This window comes from Rhizophagus irregularis, chromosome 16, assembly GCF_026210795.1.
Source record: "Rhizophagus irregularis chromosome 16, complete sequence".
NCBI lineage: Eukaryota > Fungi > Glomeromycota > Glomeromycetes > Glomerales > Glomeraceae > Rhizophagus > Rhizophagus irregularis.
This window is the reverse complement of record NC_089444.1, coordinates 2,253,712-2,269,020: the sequence shown is the minus strand read 5'-3', so window position 1 is coordinate 2,269,020 and position 15,309 is coordinate 2,253,712. Positions and strand designations below refer to the sequence as shown.

General features: G+C 26.1%; 3 protein-coding genes across 3 annotated transcripts; all 3 read right to left on the bottom strand.

The window, feature by feature from the left end:
* Positions 1-675: 675 nt before the first annotated feature.
* OCT59_008268 (uncharacterized protein) lies at positions 676-4,091 on the bottom strand (the record flags this gene model as incomplete). The annotated part of the gene is made up of 2 exons (XM_025320261.2): positions 676-3,421; positions 3,519-4,091. The coding sequence occupies 2 exons, from the start codon at positions 4,089-4,091 to the stop codon at positions 2,270-2,272; spliced, it is 1,725 nt and encodes a 574-aa protein (XP_025171784.1). The 3' UTR covers positions 676-2,269.
* A 2,808-nt stretch (positions 4,092-6,899) lies between these two features.
* OCT59_008267 (uncharacterized protein) lies at positions 6,900-8,268 on the bottom strand. The gene has a single exon (XM_025320262.2). The coding sequence runs from the start codon at positions 8,061-8,063 to the stop codon at positions 7,215-7,217; it is 849 nt and encodes a 282-aa protein (XP_025171785.1). The 5' UTR covers positions 8,064-8,268; the 3' UTR covers positions 6,900-7,214.
* A 2,577-nt stretch (positions 8,269-10,845) lies between these two features.
* OCT59_008266 (uncharacterized protein) lies at positions 10,846-15,219 on the bottom strand. The gene is made up of 10 exons (XM_025311419.2): positions 14,486-15,219; positions 14,275-14,412; positions 13,815-14,068; positions 13,529-13,731; positions 13,363-13,435; positions 13,086-13,284; positions 12,806-13,000; positions 12,360-12,734; positions 12,105-12,263; positions 10,846-12,024 (listed from the first exon to the last, which is right to left on the bottom strand). Exons 1-10 carry the CDS (start codon positions 14,579-14,581, stop codon positions 11,380-11,382), a joined length of 2,337 nt encoding a protein of 778 aa, XP_025171786.2. The 5' UTR covers positions 14,582-15,219; the 3' UTR covers positions 10,846-11,379.
* Positions 15,220-15,309: the final 90 nt, after the last annotated feature.

The following is a 15,309-nucleotide window of genomic DNA, read 5'->3' as shown; positions in this document are numbered from 1 at the left end:
TTCATTGAACGGGTTTTCCTTAAATAAGAATCGGATTAATCTGATTCTGATTGGATATTTTTTTTTTTTGTTTGTTTTTTCTTTTTTTTTTTTATAATTGTATTTTTTTTTTCTTAAAACTAAAAAAAAAAATAATAAAATTTTCTTTGCATGCATTGTGTGAATAGATTATTCATTGTTGGTTGAAAATCATAATAGGCAATCTTTTTTTTTTCTCAATGACATATCAGTATGGCGTAGTTTCAGACTTTCCCAAAAAAAGAATATTCTAAAAAAAATGATTAAATATTTGTAATATTGCCGTAGAATTCATGGAAAAAAAAAGAAAGAATCGGAAATCGGAAATATCGCCACAACTTTTTTTTCAATTGTAATCATATGCCCGGGAATACCCGTACCGTGCCGTACCGTAGTTTTAACCGTATGGCGTGATCATAGGATTGGCTAAATTAAATAATTTACCACGCCATTGGGAAATTTCCGTTTATTTTTTCGTCCCTTTTTTTCCTATTGTATTAAAATGCCAAGATTCCGTCATCTGATTATTAATCGCCAAGATTCACTTAATCGTTAAAAAAAGAAATCACCCCACTTTATTTTAATCGTAAAAAAGTAAAATTCCCCCACTTTACCTAGTCGTTAAAATATTAACCCACTTAAAAACAATCACCTTATTTTTTAGTCCCGTAATGATGTGATTTAGCTTTTTCGTACTTTTTTTACATATATAAAGGATACGAAATTTCCTCAATTCGAATTCAAATAAATTTAAAAAAATATAAAAAAAATAAAAAAAAATAAAAAAGAAAAATAATATATCCTTTTTATAGGATTACTTTCCTTTCGAATTAGAATGGATCGGTCTCGTAACCTTTACCTCTTTACCTATCTCCAATAATACCGCATACCTCTAATACAAACATGGTACCGTTTATCTCCAATAATACCGTATATTTCCAGTAATATCGCAATACTCCTATACCACCTAATAACCTAATACATGCTCCATTAATTACCACTTTTAAAGGAAACTATTTATTTACAAGGACAACGAAAAAAAGAAAACATTATCAGTGAATGACTTTTATTATATCGACATGATTGAACTAACAAAAATTTTATAGAATTCCTGTTCAACATGGCTTTTTTGATATATTTTGTTAAAGGTCCTTGATTATGTTACGAATCATAATCGTTAATCCTTTGCTTTCTAAATAGTTTCTTTCTTCCGGTGACTCGATCCAACCAATCCCGTCAACTTCGTCGCATGAAATTTATTAAGAACATTCAAGGAAAAAAGGGAAAACATAATCATTGAGTGACTTTAATTTATCACCATATTTGAACTAACAAAAAAATTATAAAATCTTTGTTCAAACGTGTTTTTGATACTTTAAAAGGTCCTTTTGATATGTTATGGAACATTTTGTCTTAATAATTTCTTTGAAAATAACTTCTTTTCATAGAATAGAACGGATCTTAATAGATCATCATACTTATCCATCACACTATAAAAAAAATTTATTTTTTGCATTGTAGGGCTAACGAAAAAAAAAAGGAAAACTATCATTGAATGACTTCATTATATTAACATGATTTGGACTATGTAAAAAAAAAAAGATCGTGTCTTTTGATATATTTGATGGTCCTTTGATATGTTTCGAATTATTATCGTTAACCTTTTTTTTTATTTCTATTATTTTAAAAAAAAAGAACCGAGTAGGGTTTCTTAATATTTTTTAATCAAACCATCATTTATTAATGATGTGGACACTTGTTAATCTAATCATCATTTATTAATGATAACTTGGGGGTGGAAAATTATCATTAGTTTATTTTGTCCTTGCATGATTTGCATGATTGTAAAATTTTTTTTTTTAATCACAGTATATAGTATTTCTTTTCAGTTGTATTTTTTTGTTATATTTTTTTGTTATAATTTTTTTTTATTAGTTGTATTTTTATATTTTTTTATTTAGTTGTATTTTTGTTATAATTTTTTTTTATTTTTAGTTTTTTTTTATTATTATTTTTTACTCATGTATATAACCTAATAAAAAATTTTATTAAAAACGAAATTAAAGAAAAAAGAATATACGTAAAAAAAATTTTTTTTTTTCTTGTAAATTATTGAATACACGTGAAATAAAGTAATTTTTTTTTTTATCGATGCAGTTAAATTAAATGTTACAAAAATAACAAAATTAAAAAAAGTTGATTAGAGAAATAAATAAAAATAAATAAATTATCAAAGAACAAAACAAACTCATTATCTTCCCCAAATTCCAACACCACTTCCGACACAAAATACAAGAAACAAGCACAACATCAGAAGAAAAGCCATTAAATAAGCATAAGTTTCAGCAACTACAAATCTAATTAATAAAAATCCAAATATCATATACATTAGTACCAACCATCTTAAACCTTTATTCATTCTCATATTATTTAATGCTCTCCGCCATCTTGAAGTCGGAACAGCGTTTAATTCATTCGAATCTATACTTCTTGCTACAGGAGGTCGCATATTACCAATAACCATAGGATCTAATAAATACGTTTCATGACCTGTTACTATTCTTTCAAGTCGTGCACTTGGAGTTACATTCACATTAGGATTATTATGTGATGAAGTATTTATTGTGAATAATTGTGCGTCCATTGGTTCCAATGCGTTTGCTTTAAAAAAATGTCGTATTACGGAATGCATTAAGAAATCATCATCAGTCGCGTAAAATTTTGCCTTATAATAAATTGTACCATCTTCAACTCCTTCTTCTTCATTTATTGATATTGAATGCGAATCCTTCGTTGGTGATTGTGTTAATGTGATTGGGGAGTCAATTTGTTGTTCTTTTAAATCATTATGTGAAATTGAAACGGAAATTTCATTATTTACTAAAGGTGGTATAATAATTTTACTTGAATGACTATTATTTTCATTATCATCATGATTATTAAAAGTTTGTAATTTAAAATTTGTTAATAATCTTTCAAAATTTTCATCAGCACCAGAAGTTGAAGAATTATGATTGGCAGTAATAGCTTTTGGAAGAGGTTTTAAAGAATCATCAGCAGACCATCTCTTATTATTTGAAGTTGATTCCATTTCAATGGCAAACTTTTCATCATCATCATCATCATTACGTTCAAAATTCCATATTGATGGTGGAGCTGAACGTAATTTATTTGAATTTGACCTTATATCATCAATATTATCAATATTAATTTTTGTAACACCTTTTTCAACTTTATCAAGCGATGAAGTTGCCATTATTGTTGATTCTCCATTAACTCGTAATGTTTTTTTTGATGTAGTCGACATTGAAGATGATTTTGTAAATGTTGGTAATTTCTTTACGCTTGACGCTTTAACGACGTAATAATGTACATCTCCAATTATATTCATATTATTTAATGGCTAAAATGTTTTAAGAGAAAAAAGAATTTGTCAGAAAAAATTCGACTTTTCGACTTGAAAAAAAAAAACAATAAAAATATTTTTTTTTTACACTCACATTTTTAGCTTTCATACGATGTAATAAACCTTGATCAGGTTGAGTTCTGAATAATACTTTATTAATATGATGACCAGAATAATATGAATGATAAGATTTTAATTCATCGGTAGGGTCAACAGTTGTTACTCTTGCAATAATAAAATCTTTATCTTTTTCAGAATGTTGTTGTATAAGAGTATCAAATGATTCAAGAGTAAAAGGATCTTCTGTTGTTGCGTCAAATTCATGAATTAATAAATTATCATTATCATTATTTTGAATTTTTGAATTTTCGGCCACATTATTGTTTTTTTTAGAATGTCCTTTTCCTATAATTTGTATTATCCTTTTAATTGATAAATTATTTTTTTCATCATATATTGATATACTATGTGAAATATTATCCACTTCTGTTGTTGACTTTGTTGTTGTTGTCGTTGTTGTAGTCATTGTCGTTGTTGAAGGTTCATTATTATTATTCTTAATAGAAACGTCCTCCACTACTTTTTTATCCATAGTTTCTTCTTCCTTCGTAGTCATTTCCGTTCTATTTTCTTTAATATTTACATTATTTTCGTTTATTTCTACCATAATTAATATTTTATCATTAAAAATTAAGAAAAAATATATATTATGCCCGAAAATTTCCTCGAAATATATAATAATATATATATATATTTAAATTTATATTATATATATATTTTTATTTTTTTATTTTTTTATTTTTTAGAAAAAGGGGAAAAGAGTAAAAAAATAAGTGCAAACTTTCTTTTTTTTTAAAAAAAGAATTTTTCAAACAATTTTAACTTTCTTGTCTCACAAAAAAAAAAAAAATGTATGTCACACATTTGACAATGGAAACCTGACAAGGAAGAAAATTTTAGAAAATTCAGATAAATTTATATAAAAGAGAAAAAAAAAAAAAAAAAAAAAAAAAAAAAAAAAAAAAAAAAAAAAGAAAAAAAAAAAAAGGCGCTAATTAAAAACAATACTAAAATAAAATAAGTTATTTAAACAAACAAAAAAAAAAAATTTTTTACTATAAAAAAACCATACCATATTTCGTATTATACATTGGATAATCAGAAGATTTTTTTTTTTAAAAAAAGTTATTCAATAATTATATTAAGAACTTTGTATGTCAAAAAATTCACGATCTACGTTGGCAATATGATCATTTCATCATTTGATTAATAATAAAAATCAGGTTATTCTAACGTTATTATAATATTGTCACTCCATTTATAAGTATTAAATAGTGCGCCTCAACAAAAACAATAATCTGGACAGTAAAATTATCGCCAAGAAAATCATTATAGCCAAAATGTGTATAGTCATATAAAGTATGATTAATTCTAATTTTGCAAAAGTTTAACAATTAAATAGATTACACAAACACAGTCACACAGAGCAATTCTTTTTGGATTGGGATTTGGGAAACTCAGAAGCAATTAAAAATAGAATAGTAAATAAAATGAAAAGCTATACTTATTATATCCGACTGTATCCGATGTCACGTGATAAGCAAATTTATTGTTAAATGACAAGATTACAGATAAGATAAAACACTAATAAAACCTAATTGAAACAAATATATTATTATTTATAAAAGTTAGGTTTCATTACTTTCTTGTTTACATATCGTATACACGGTAACTATGCACAATTGGTTGGTAAAATAATATATCCAAATATTATATAAGTATTTTTTATGAGAGATTTCCTATTTTGATCAACATACTTTGATCTTTATACTACAGAATTCAATTCATTTATTGTCACGGGGTATCTTATGTATGTTTCACAACAATAATTCTCATGTATTTAATTTTGTCTGTCTTGAGAAGAGTATTCATTGTGATTTTAATTGATTTTAATTGAAATTGTAGATCGTTTAGAACGTGATAATCTAATATGATTTAGTATGTGATTTCATTCCCAAAAGTTCCCAAAGACTGTGAAAATGATGAATTTTGACGATTTCTCCGACTTTTTTCCTAAATTTTACTTAAACTTTATTTAAACTTTACCTAAACTTTTTCCCAAACTTTTCCCAAACTTTTCCTAAACATTCCTAAACTTTTTTCCAAGTTTCAAGTTTTTATTTATTTATATAAACATGAAAAATTGAGTTTCAAAGTAGTTCCTAATTTAGAATATTTCGTTGTGGAAAAAAAATAAAAAATTCTTGGCATATTTTTAAAAAATTTATTATTTAAAAGGATAAAATTTCTGTTTTGGTTTTATTTTTTTTTTACTACAATCTTGTAAAGGTAAAAAGTTTAATAATAAAAAAAAAATCACTATGATCTATAAATTAAAGAGATTTTCATTCAAAAAAAAAAACAATTTGTAACCAAGGAGTTGTTAATTAATGCCATTTTAAATGAAACATAAAAAGACGTGCCAAATTGAGGCATGGAATTTACCTGTCATATGGTAATTCCCATTTTTCTTAAAAAAGCTGAGATTTTTTATCCTTTTTCCAGATTTGTAAACATCCGAAATTCAACACCGGATTTTAATCTAATTGGAAAATCCTAATTCATGGAATAACTCTGTACATTTATAAAGCGATATTATTATGCCCAATCGGTTTTTTTTTGTCTTTTTTTTTTTATATAGTTAAATCCGATCAAAATCTGGCTTACCAAACCATTACCATGTGGTTTCCTGCGATGAATAATATTGTATGTATGAGATTATTTTGCACCAGTTTGAGATCATATCAATCATCAAACTTGGATCCGGTCCCAATCCAAATCCGACTTGGCCAAGTCAATCCCTAGAGCCAGATTTAGGAAATGCAAATTTTTTAATTTCGGTAAATTTTTTTAATTATTTTAATTAAAAAATTAAAAAAATTAATTCACTCGGTAGTAAGGGACAGTTTGGGTGAAATTACTTGTATTTACCAAAATTATTGGGATTCTTTGGGCACTTTTTCAATATATCTATTTCAAGTTACGATATTACCTATTCAGAGTTTATTAATAGAGGTTATTTAAATATTTTAAATGTTTATCTCTCTTATGACTTATTATAATATTATCAGCATTATAATATATATTTTACCTCTTTAATTTTTAAAGATTTTTCTCATTTTATTCAACTCAACTTACTTTCGTTAAAAAAAGATTGTCATTTTTAACGATCCTCGGTCCTTATAAATTCCATTCCGTTCTCGGACCGACCAAGGGGGCCGATAAAATCGTGTTTTTTGTTAATTATTTCTATAAATAAATTCCAAGTACTAATTTTCAATCTCTTTTTTTTTAGAAAAAATAAATTTGTATGATTTGTTATTTATAAATTTGATCGCCGTGTAATTATTTTTGAAACAAGACACATTTAACGTTTGAGTTTGATGCAAAAGGTTAATCTTTCGTGCTGCTAATTAAAAAAAAAAATTAAATGTAAAAATTTTTATTACAGTACAGTACGTGTTATACAAATTATATTTTTTTAATTATAATTTTATTTATTAATTTTTTTTCTTTTTTTCTAAAAAAAAAAAAAAAGAAAGAAAGAAAGAAAAACCCGAGACGAATTAATAAATAATCGTCAAGAGTAACATTAAATATCTGGTTCCCACTAAAATTTCCCACTAAAATAACCCAAGCAAGAAATATCTAATTTCTCAAACAACCCCAATAGTACCCCCCACAAATAAAAAGAAAAATTAAAATGAAAGACAGGCGTCAAGAATTATTCTTAATTTCTAAAATAACCACGACTATAAAGAGATCTCTTCTTCACTTTATAAGTATCAACTAATCCAATCGATTCATTTTCTGGATTATTTTCACCTTCTCTTAATTGAGTAAATCGAGAATTGAATCCTATAGCATCTCTTAATTTGTTGAATTGTTGAAAGGAAACTGATTGAGGTTCTTTATTAACATACCAAGTAACACCTTCAGTACAAGGTGGGGTAGTTAAACTACCTGAATAAGTAAAAGATTTAGTAATACCATCAACGTCCTTCAACAATTTTTTGAGTTCAACTTTGTCAAGCTTCGTTGAATTACCAGCTTTTTCAGGTAAATTGTTAACAATAGGAGCCATAAAAGCTGAAGCTTTTTCACCAACGTTATAAAGTACAGCAACAACGCTAATTTTTTCACTTTCACTTTTAAATACTAAATGTTGTTCAACTTCAAAATGACGACCTCCAATTCTATGTTCTGAAGGAGTATGAAAATGAAATTGTTGTAATTCATATTTTTCCCCATCAATTGTTATTTCTGCAGGTAAAGGAACTTCTTCTTTTCCTGAAGAGATTTCAACCGTATTACCATTATGTATTGATTCAACGTCACAGGCATCATCAAATTTTGGGGATGGTGGTTCAGCTAAAGTTTTTAAATCATCTGGAGTAATATCGATTGGAGATTGTTTTGTTCCCGTCTCACAAATTGCGCTTTCAGCGCTAAGTTTATGCCAAAAATCTGGTCCTAAACTACCGACATAACCAAATTCTATTTTTTCAGTAGCGTGATTAATATCAGAAAGGAAAAGGGTGACAAATAAAACAACACTGATTAAATATGTTGATTTCATTTTTGATACGAGAATTCAAGGGAAAAAGTAAAATAAGATTAAAGAGATTATAAATTATATGTATATTATATATATATATATATAAGAATAGAGAGCCAGCTAACTATTCTAAAATAAAATTATAAAGGGAGAGAGGAGTGAGAAGGGGAGGATGAATAAATTGACGCCGGTCAATTATAAAAGAAAGTAGAATTTTTTTTTTGATGGGGAAAAAAAAAGGGAATCTTTGGCACATATTTATATGTTTATCCAACAATAATAAGTTCTTGTAAACTATATATATATGTATGTATATATTATAGTACTAATAAATGATATAATGAATGAAAATTTCAATATTATTTATGTAACTTAAGTACGTTTTGAATGTAACTTATTTATGTATTATTATTCCTTTATCCGACCACAAAAAATTATGCAACCACTCAATTTTCTTTGTTTGATCGTGATGTGCTAATCTATAATTGCAAATTTTTTTAAAAATCCTCCGAATAAAACAAGGTAATCTCTCACAATTCTGGTAAATCAAATATTTATAATATAAATTAATATAAATTTACTGCGCAAAACATGTCAATGATAGAAAAATCTAAAAAGAAACTTCAATCTCAATCACATAATATAAAATATATTGTTGTTTGCCCTTTTTTTTATACATGAACTTTATTCTTATACTTGTTCGCTATTTCCGTTTTTTTTTTTAATTTTCCCCTTTTTTGTTTCTGGAATTTCTAGAAATTAAAATATATATTTATTATATGTTATACATATTTTCGGTAACATCCACCGGTTTTATTTTAATATAGGGTTCTGAGTTCTGACGCAGGGATAATTTAGATTAATTGTTAGAAAATTTTTTTATCGTTTTTTTTTTATTTTTGTTAAATTATTGTATGACCCGAAATACTTTATCATCGGTTCGGCAAATTTTCCTTATCTTTACGAAGATATCCTATTAGCTATAATTAGATTAATAGTTGTTAATTAATTTTGTAATTAACGTTTAAATTAATGATAATTATGAAGGTCAAAGGACGTCAATTTATTTTATTTTATTTTATTTTTTTTTCTCGGGATTGTTTTAATTTTGTAATTATTAATGTTCGATTTTTTTGTTAAATAAATTGAAAATCTCTGATCGAATTAGACAATTCAATAAAAAAAAAATTTATAAAAAAAATGCAATTAATAATGAAAAATAATTGATTGTTTAGACCCTTTTTTTAAAAAAAAATATTTTTTTTTTACTTTTCTTTTTCGAAAATCTTTTTTTTTTTTATTTTTAAAATAAAAAGTTAGATCCACTTTTTTTGATTCGTCAATTTTTATGATTATGTAATTCATAAATCATTAATGTTACATCAAAGTTTTTTATATAATAATAATAATGATAACACACTACATGAAAAAAAAAATTTAAAGAAAGAAATTAGGTTAATGTTATCTTGGCTAATAGAAATTTTCATTTATAATTGATGTATTAATTGATGTATAATTTGATGTATAACTTGATGTATAATTCATGTATAATTGATGTATATTTGTGTGTGTGTTTTTTTGTGTTATCTTCTGTTGTTTATACTTTGTAATCTTGTGATACGCGAAATTTCTAATTAGAAATCTAATATTTATTTATTTTATATGTATTTATGCCTATTATGTGTATTATGTGTGTTATGCGTATCAGATATGAGATTCTGCCTTTTTTTTAAAACCAATTATGAAACAAATATTATTTTCTTTTGCCTTCTATAGTAACGACTTAACTATAATTTTTGTTATTTAGAAATCTTTTAACCTGAATAATCGATTTCTTTGAAATACGATTTAGAAAAATTTTCCTTTTTTTAAATTTAAAATTCAAATAATTTTGATATTCTGAAACATCTTTTCTCGATCCCTTGAAAAAAAAAGAAAAAAAAGTATTTTTTTTTTTTTTTTTTTTTTATCACATTCTCAGAATTCATGCTCTTTTGACATAGAAAATGTTTTTTTTTGAAACATAATGTCTTTAAGCCAACAAATGCATTTCATTTCGATCAAAAATATTGTACTTAAAATACTTAAAATAAAAATATATATATATATATATATATAAATAAATGATTTTCCTATAAATGAATTCTTTTCATCTTTATAGGTTAAAGAAGATCAACGAAAACTAATCGTCATTATTTTTATTCAACAATAAAATAATGATCTTAAAATAATATACTTTTATATATTTTTATTAAAAATTGATTATAATAATTAATATGTAATACATAATTGTCATTTATATTTATAATATATGCTATGTATGCTTAAATTAATGTTTTTTTTTGTTACAAATTTTATATATTTTTTCCTTCAATTTTTTTTATTTTTTTTTCATATGTTATGGTTCATATTTTTTAATTGTTTATGATGTTGACGCAATTTACATGTATTAATCATATTAATCATGTAACGTAACATTGACTCGAATTTCTCACAACCAATGTAAATCTCTATGACATATTTGATAAGTAAATTGTGTTTTTTGAAATTTTTTTAAAAAAAATTTAATTCGCATTATAAATAAACTTCTCCACGTGTTAATCTATCCTCCATTATTATCTTAACGTCTTCTAGACCACAATACTGTACACGCGTGAATGGTCTTAATAAATGCGCATGTTATTATGTTAATTAGTAGATTATGGTGTTTTTTTCACAAATGATTTGACGATTTGACGGTGTAGATACAATTCAAACAAATATCACAAAAAAGGCAATTTTTATGATAAATTTCTGAGGTAATTTGATTGGTCAGATCTGCATTTATTTGTGTGACAAAAAAATAACTATTGGTACAAAAACATTTGATCTAAACATTTTCATACGTTAAAAAATAAACATACACAATTTTTAAAATAATAATAGTTTTCGTAAGAAAATAATGTTCAATTTTATAATAAACTCCGTGAATACTTTCTGAAATGGATTCCACCAAAATAATAAAAAGAAAAGTGATATTTTTCAATAAATTTTTTTATCATTTCTCGCTATAAAATAATTTTTTTTTTCGTACCCAAATGTCCAACATAATATTATATATAATATAATAATACTTTTGATTCTCTTTTTTTTTTTGAAAAAAAAAAAATAAATCAAACTAATATATAATAGTAATAATATATAACAAAATTATATTTTAAATTTTTCTTATCAAAATTATTTTTTTTTTTTTTTTTAATAATGTACAACATAATTTAAACTAGAGTGGGGAGTATGAATTATTTGATAAATATTAAGATTGTAAAGAGACTTAAAGACGGTGTTATAATTGAAAATTTCACTGTCCTGTTAGTTCTTCATCAATACGTGCCATTTTTTGATTATTTTCCGTTGTTGTTCCAATTGTATTATTTATTACATTATTAACATCACCAACACTAGAGTTTACGGGAACCTCTAAATTAAATAATAATTCATCTTGTATAGAATTACCTGATGCAGGAGAACCAGTAATATCTCCTACACCATCAGTTATTAAATGTTGCGACGATAAGGAAGAACTTGAATCTACATGACGTATTCCTACTCCTAATTCATTAGGATATGAAGAATAATCCCTAATAATAATATTGTCCGTTGGTATCATGCCCATCTCTGTTCCTTTTTTGAGGTTCCCTCCAGATATAATACTTGGATTTTTAGTTTGAAGTATTCGTGTAGATTGAGTCATAAATTCTCCCTGTTTATCTGATGTAACATTTTCCGAAAGTCTTGATGGTACAATAGGTGGATGTGTAGTGGATTTACTTATGGATGACAATGTTGAAGAAGAAGAAACTGACCCACTTAATGTACCATGTGTAAGACCACTTTGAGGTTCTAATTGTTGTGGGCCGGATTGTAATGTTATAGAAGTAATAGAATCCGAAAGACTATTATGTGATTCTTTACTTTTTTGAAATCGAGATAATTGTTGTAATTGCTGTTCGCATTTTTAAATTAATGAAAAGAATTTTAGATTATTTTATAATATAATCTTATTAAATTAATTAATAATAATACCTTTGACTTATATATAGAACTGGATATGATATCCCCTAGATTTTCCGAGTCATCCGATCCTGTTGGACTTTTGTTAAACATCTTTAACGGCTCTCGGGAATCAACGAAACGGACGAATGCGCTCACGTCATCGTCTGGATCAAGCGAAGCAAAGAAGGACTGAAAATAAATCATACAATATAATAATTTAGTTTCCAACAGTTTCAATTATATGTATAATCAAAAAAAAAAAAATTGAATAAATAAGCGACTAACTGAATTAAAGGATCCACCAGACCCGTCACTCCTGTTCGTTAAAGATCTTTTTCGACTACTAACACTTTCCCTTCCACTTTCTTTCCCATTAGATCTTTCATGTCGATTGCCGAAACTCGAGTAAAATTTCGTCGTTAAACTTCCAGCTGATGAATTCGATTTAACCGAAGATGAAAGTGTAGCACCACCACTTAACGGTCTTGATGATCGTTGCTGTAAAGAAAGTGAAGATGGTGACCTATGTAATGGCGAAGAACGTTCAGAGAATGTTGGAGATGGAAGATTATCTTGAGAAGGTGAAGAAGAAAGGGATGGTGATTTAAAAGGTTGAACCAATGTTACATTTGGACGTGATGATGAAAGATTATCATATCGCTAAAATGATAAAAGACGATATTAATTCAAGAAAAACGCGTAAAAATAAAAATACAACATATAATAAATACCCCACTACGTTGATTCTCAAGAGATCGTCTCGAATCATATGATCTTAAAGGTAGAATTGGCGCAGTAATGTTTGGTGCCTGAATTTTTGGAAAGGAAAGTTCTGTATTTACATCTGGATTTGATTGTGGGGTACCACTTAATAATGGATTGTTATATTGTGGTGAATGTGGAAAAAGGTATCCGGAAGGTGGAGTCTTATGAATATGTAAATAATTCATCAATTAATATTTAATTATAAAATAAAATGTAATAAAATAATTAAAATTTTTAAAGACAAACATTCATCCTTGTTGGTACACTTTTTCGTCTTTCTTCTTTTTGCTTTCTTTGCTCTTGTTCTTGATAATATTTTACTACCGTAGGAGTAAAAAATTGTTCATCGAAATCTACCATAAAATTAGCACTAATCATTTCTTCTTCAGATTCATCGATATAGAATTCACAATTTGTTCGATATTTCGCTTTCAGAGACAGCGATCTATATAATATTAATGATATCAATAATATAATTCCTAATTTATTTTATAAAAAGCGCTAAATAAATTATCAACTTTACCCTAAAGGAGTATCGATTGGACCAAATGTAAATTGAGAAGAAACGTTTGTTTCACCCTCTATTATAGGCACGTCTAAAAAATATAAAATTTATTAAATCAATATAAGCTCTGAAAAGGAAATCAAACTGAAATGTTTAAATCGTAACTTCTTCTAATAAAGATTACCAATTCCGATATCATCTATGTAGTCAGTGTTGGGCAGCACGAATCGATATCCAATTTTTAAATCATGATTTAATTTCGCTTTTATTCTTTTAAATAATCGAAAAGCCGGAAGTAATCGAACATAAGCATATAAAGAACGAAAAAATGCTATTGATTTCTTATAAACAACAGGAAGGTCAGGTGGTGGATCCGTTGATGGATGGCTAATATTATGCATTAAGAAATATATTTAATATAAAACTTCATGAAAAAAAATTTGTGTAATTCAATCAAAAATTTTAATTACCTTAACGTTAATTGCCAACTTTCTAATAAAATATTTTTTGTTTTACCATCTTCATTTGAATCATGAACATCTACTTTACGCCTTCTTATCTCATCAGTTATAACAAGTATTTTATTTTTTGGTAATTCAGATGTGTCCAAAAAGAATTCTATAGTCATTGGATCTGGTGGTAACCCTGTAGATGTTGCAGTATGTCGCCAATATTTTAGATCTTCTTTATAAACATCATCTGAATCCCATATTTCTAAATTAAACTAGGTGAAAAAATGAAAAAAAAGATATAAGTTTTTTTGAATTCTCTATCAAGTAATGATGTAAAGTTCAATTGATTTAATTTCATCATTTTAAATTTAATTGAACCCATTAACATCGATCTTTCGTTTCAACTATTATTTATCCTCTTATAGAACTCAAAAGACGTGAAAATTCCGTTATAAATTTATTTAATTAAAAACCATACCCATTTATTGGGCCTCTTTGACGCTTGTCGTGGATTTAATGTTAAATTGGTATTAAGTGGAATATTTCCGCTGCTTAGACTATCATATTGTATAAGACGCGCCTGAGTAATTATTTGAGCAACTTTGGTATAAAAATTCTACAAATAAAAAATACCAAATTTAAGTTAAAATCATTAATTACATTGTCTTCAAAAAGTACATCAGACAAACCTGTACGATTTGGTCTGCTTTTGATTGCCGCGGGTAATAAGGTGGAGCAGGAGGGAGTGAAGCTTGTGAAGGAGTTCTGCGCATGTCATGCGGCATCAAGTATTCTTTTGGGATATTATACTAAAGAAAAAAAAATATTGAAGAAACGACTGAAGCTAAAAATATATTTTTTCTATCTTACAGCGAGATATCCATTTAGAATTTAGTGAATATCTTAGTTTATTATTATTTTAACAAGATGTTATTCCTAATATAAACAAAAAGAAAAAGTACTGAAAATTTCGTTGAAAGGACGGTTTTTCGACCGTATATTTTAATATATGAAAAAGAACAAACAATGAAATTTGTTTACTTTCCGAGAGAGTTTAGTTAAATACTACACTAATTTCCTTTTTAGCACTTCTGTTACCACTAAAAACTAGTAGTCATCCCCGATGCAAGCTGAAACTCATGCAACCAAAAAAAAAAACCATAAACGGGTGACTAAAAGAAACATATATCTTTTTTACGTTGATTGATCTCTTATCATTTAATCCTAATTATATTCTTTTTTCAGGTCTAATCTTCATTATTTGGTGTACATAATTAAATATTGAAAGAAAACTATTATAAATAATACATACAGGAAATATAATAATTGGGATTGTACTTTGTTTTCTCGTCAATTAACGTATAAATCAAAAGAGAAAGTACAAAAAAAGAATACTATTTTCCAGAGAAAAGGTATTTATATATTTATTGCATGGGTCAGCACGTCACACCATGAAATACCAGAATCAACACGCCATAAGTCTTTAGGGCAAAAAAAAACAAAAAAACATTAT

Coding starts and splice junctions, on each gene's coding strand:
- OCT59_008266 (XM_025311419.2), bottom strand. CDS start 14,581: ATGCCGCATGACATGCGCAGAACTCCTTCACAAGCTTCACTCCCTCCT. Junction 13,732..13,814: donor AGTTGGCAATTAACGTTAAG/GTAATTAAAATT, acceptor GCATAATATTAG/CCATCCATCAACGGATCCAC. Junction 12,025..12,104: donor GTTCTATATATAAGTCAAAG/GTATTATTATTA, acceptor AAATGCGAACAG/CAATTACAACAATTATCTCG.
- OCT59_008267 (XM_025320262.2), bottom strand. CDS start 8,063: ATGAAATCAACATATTTAATCAGTGTTGTTTTATTTGTCACCCTTTTC.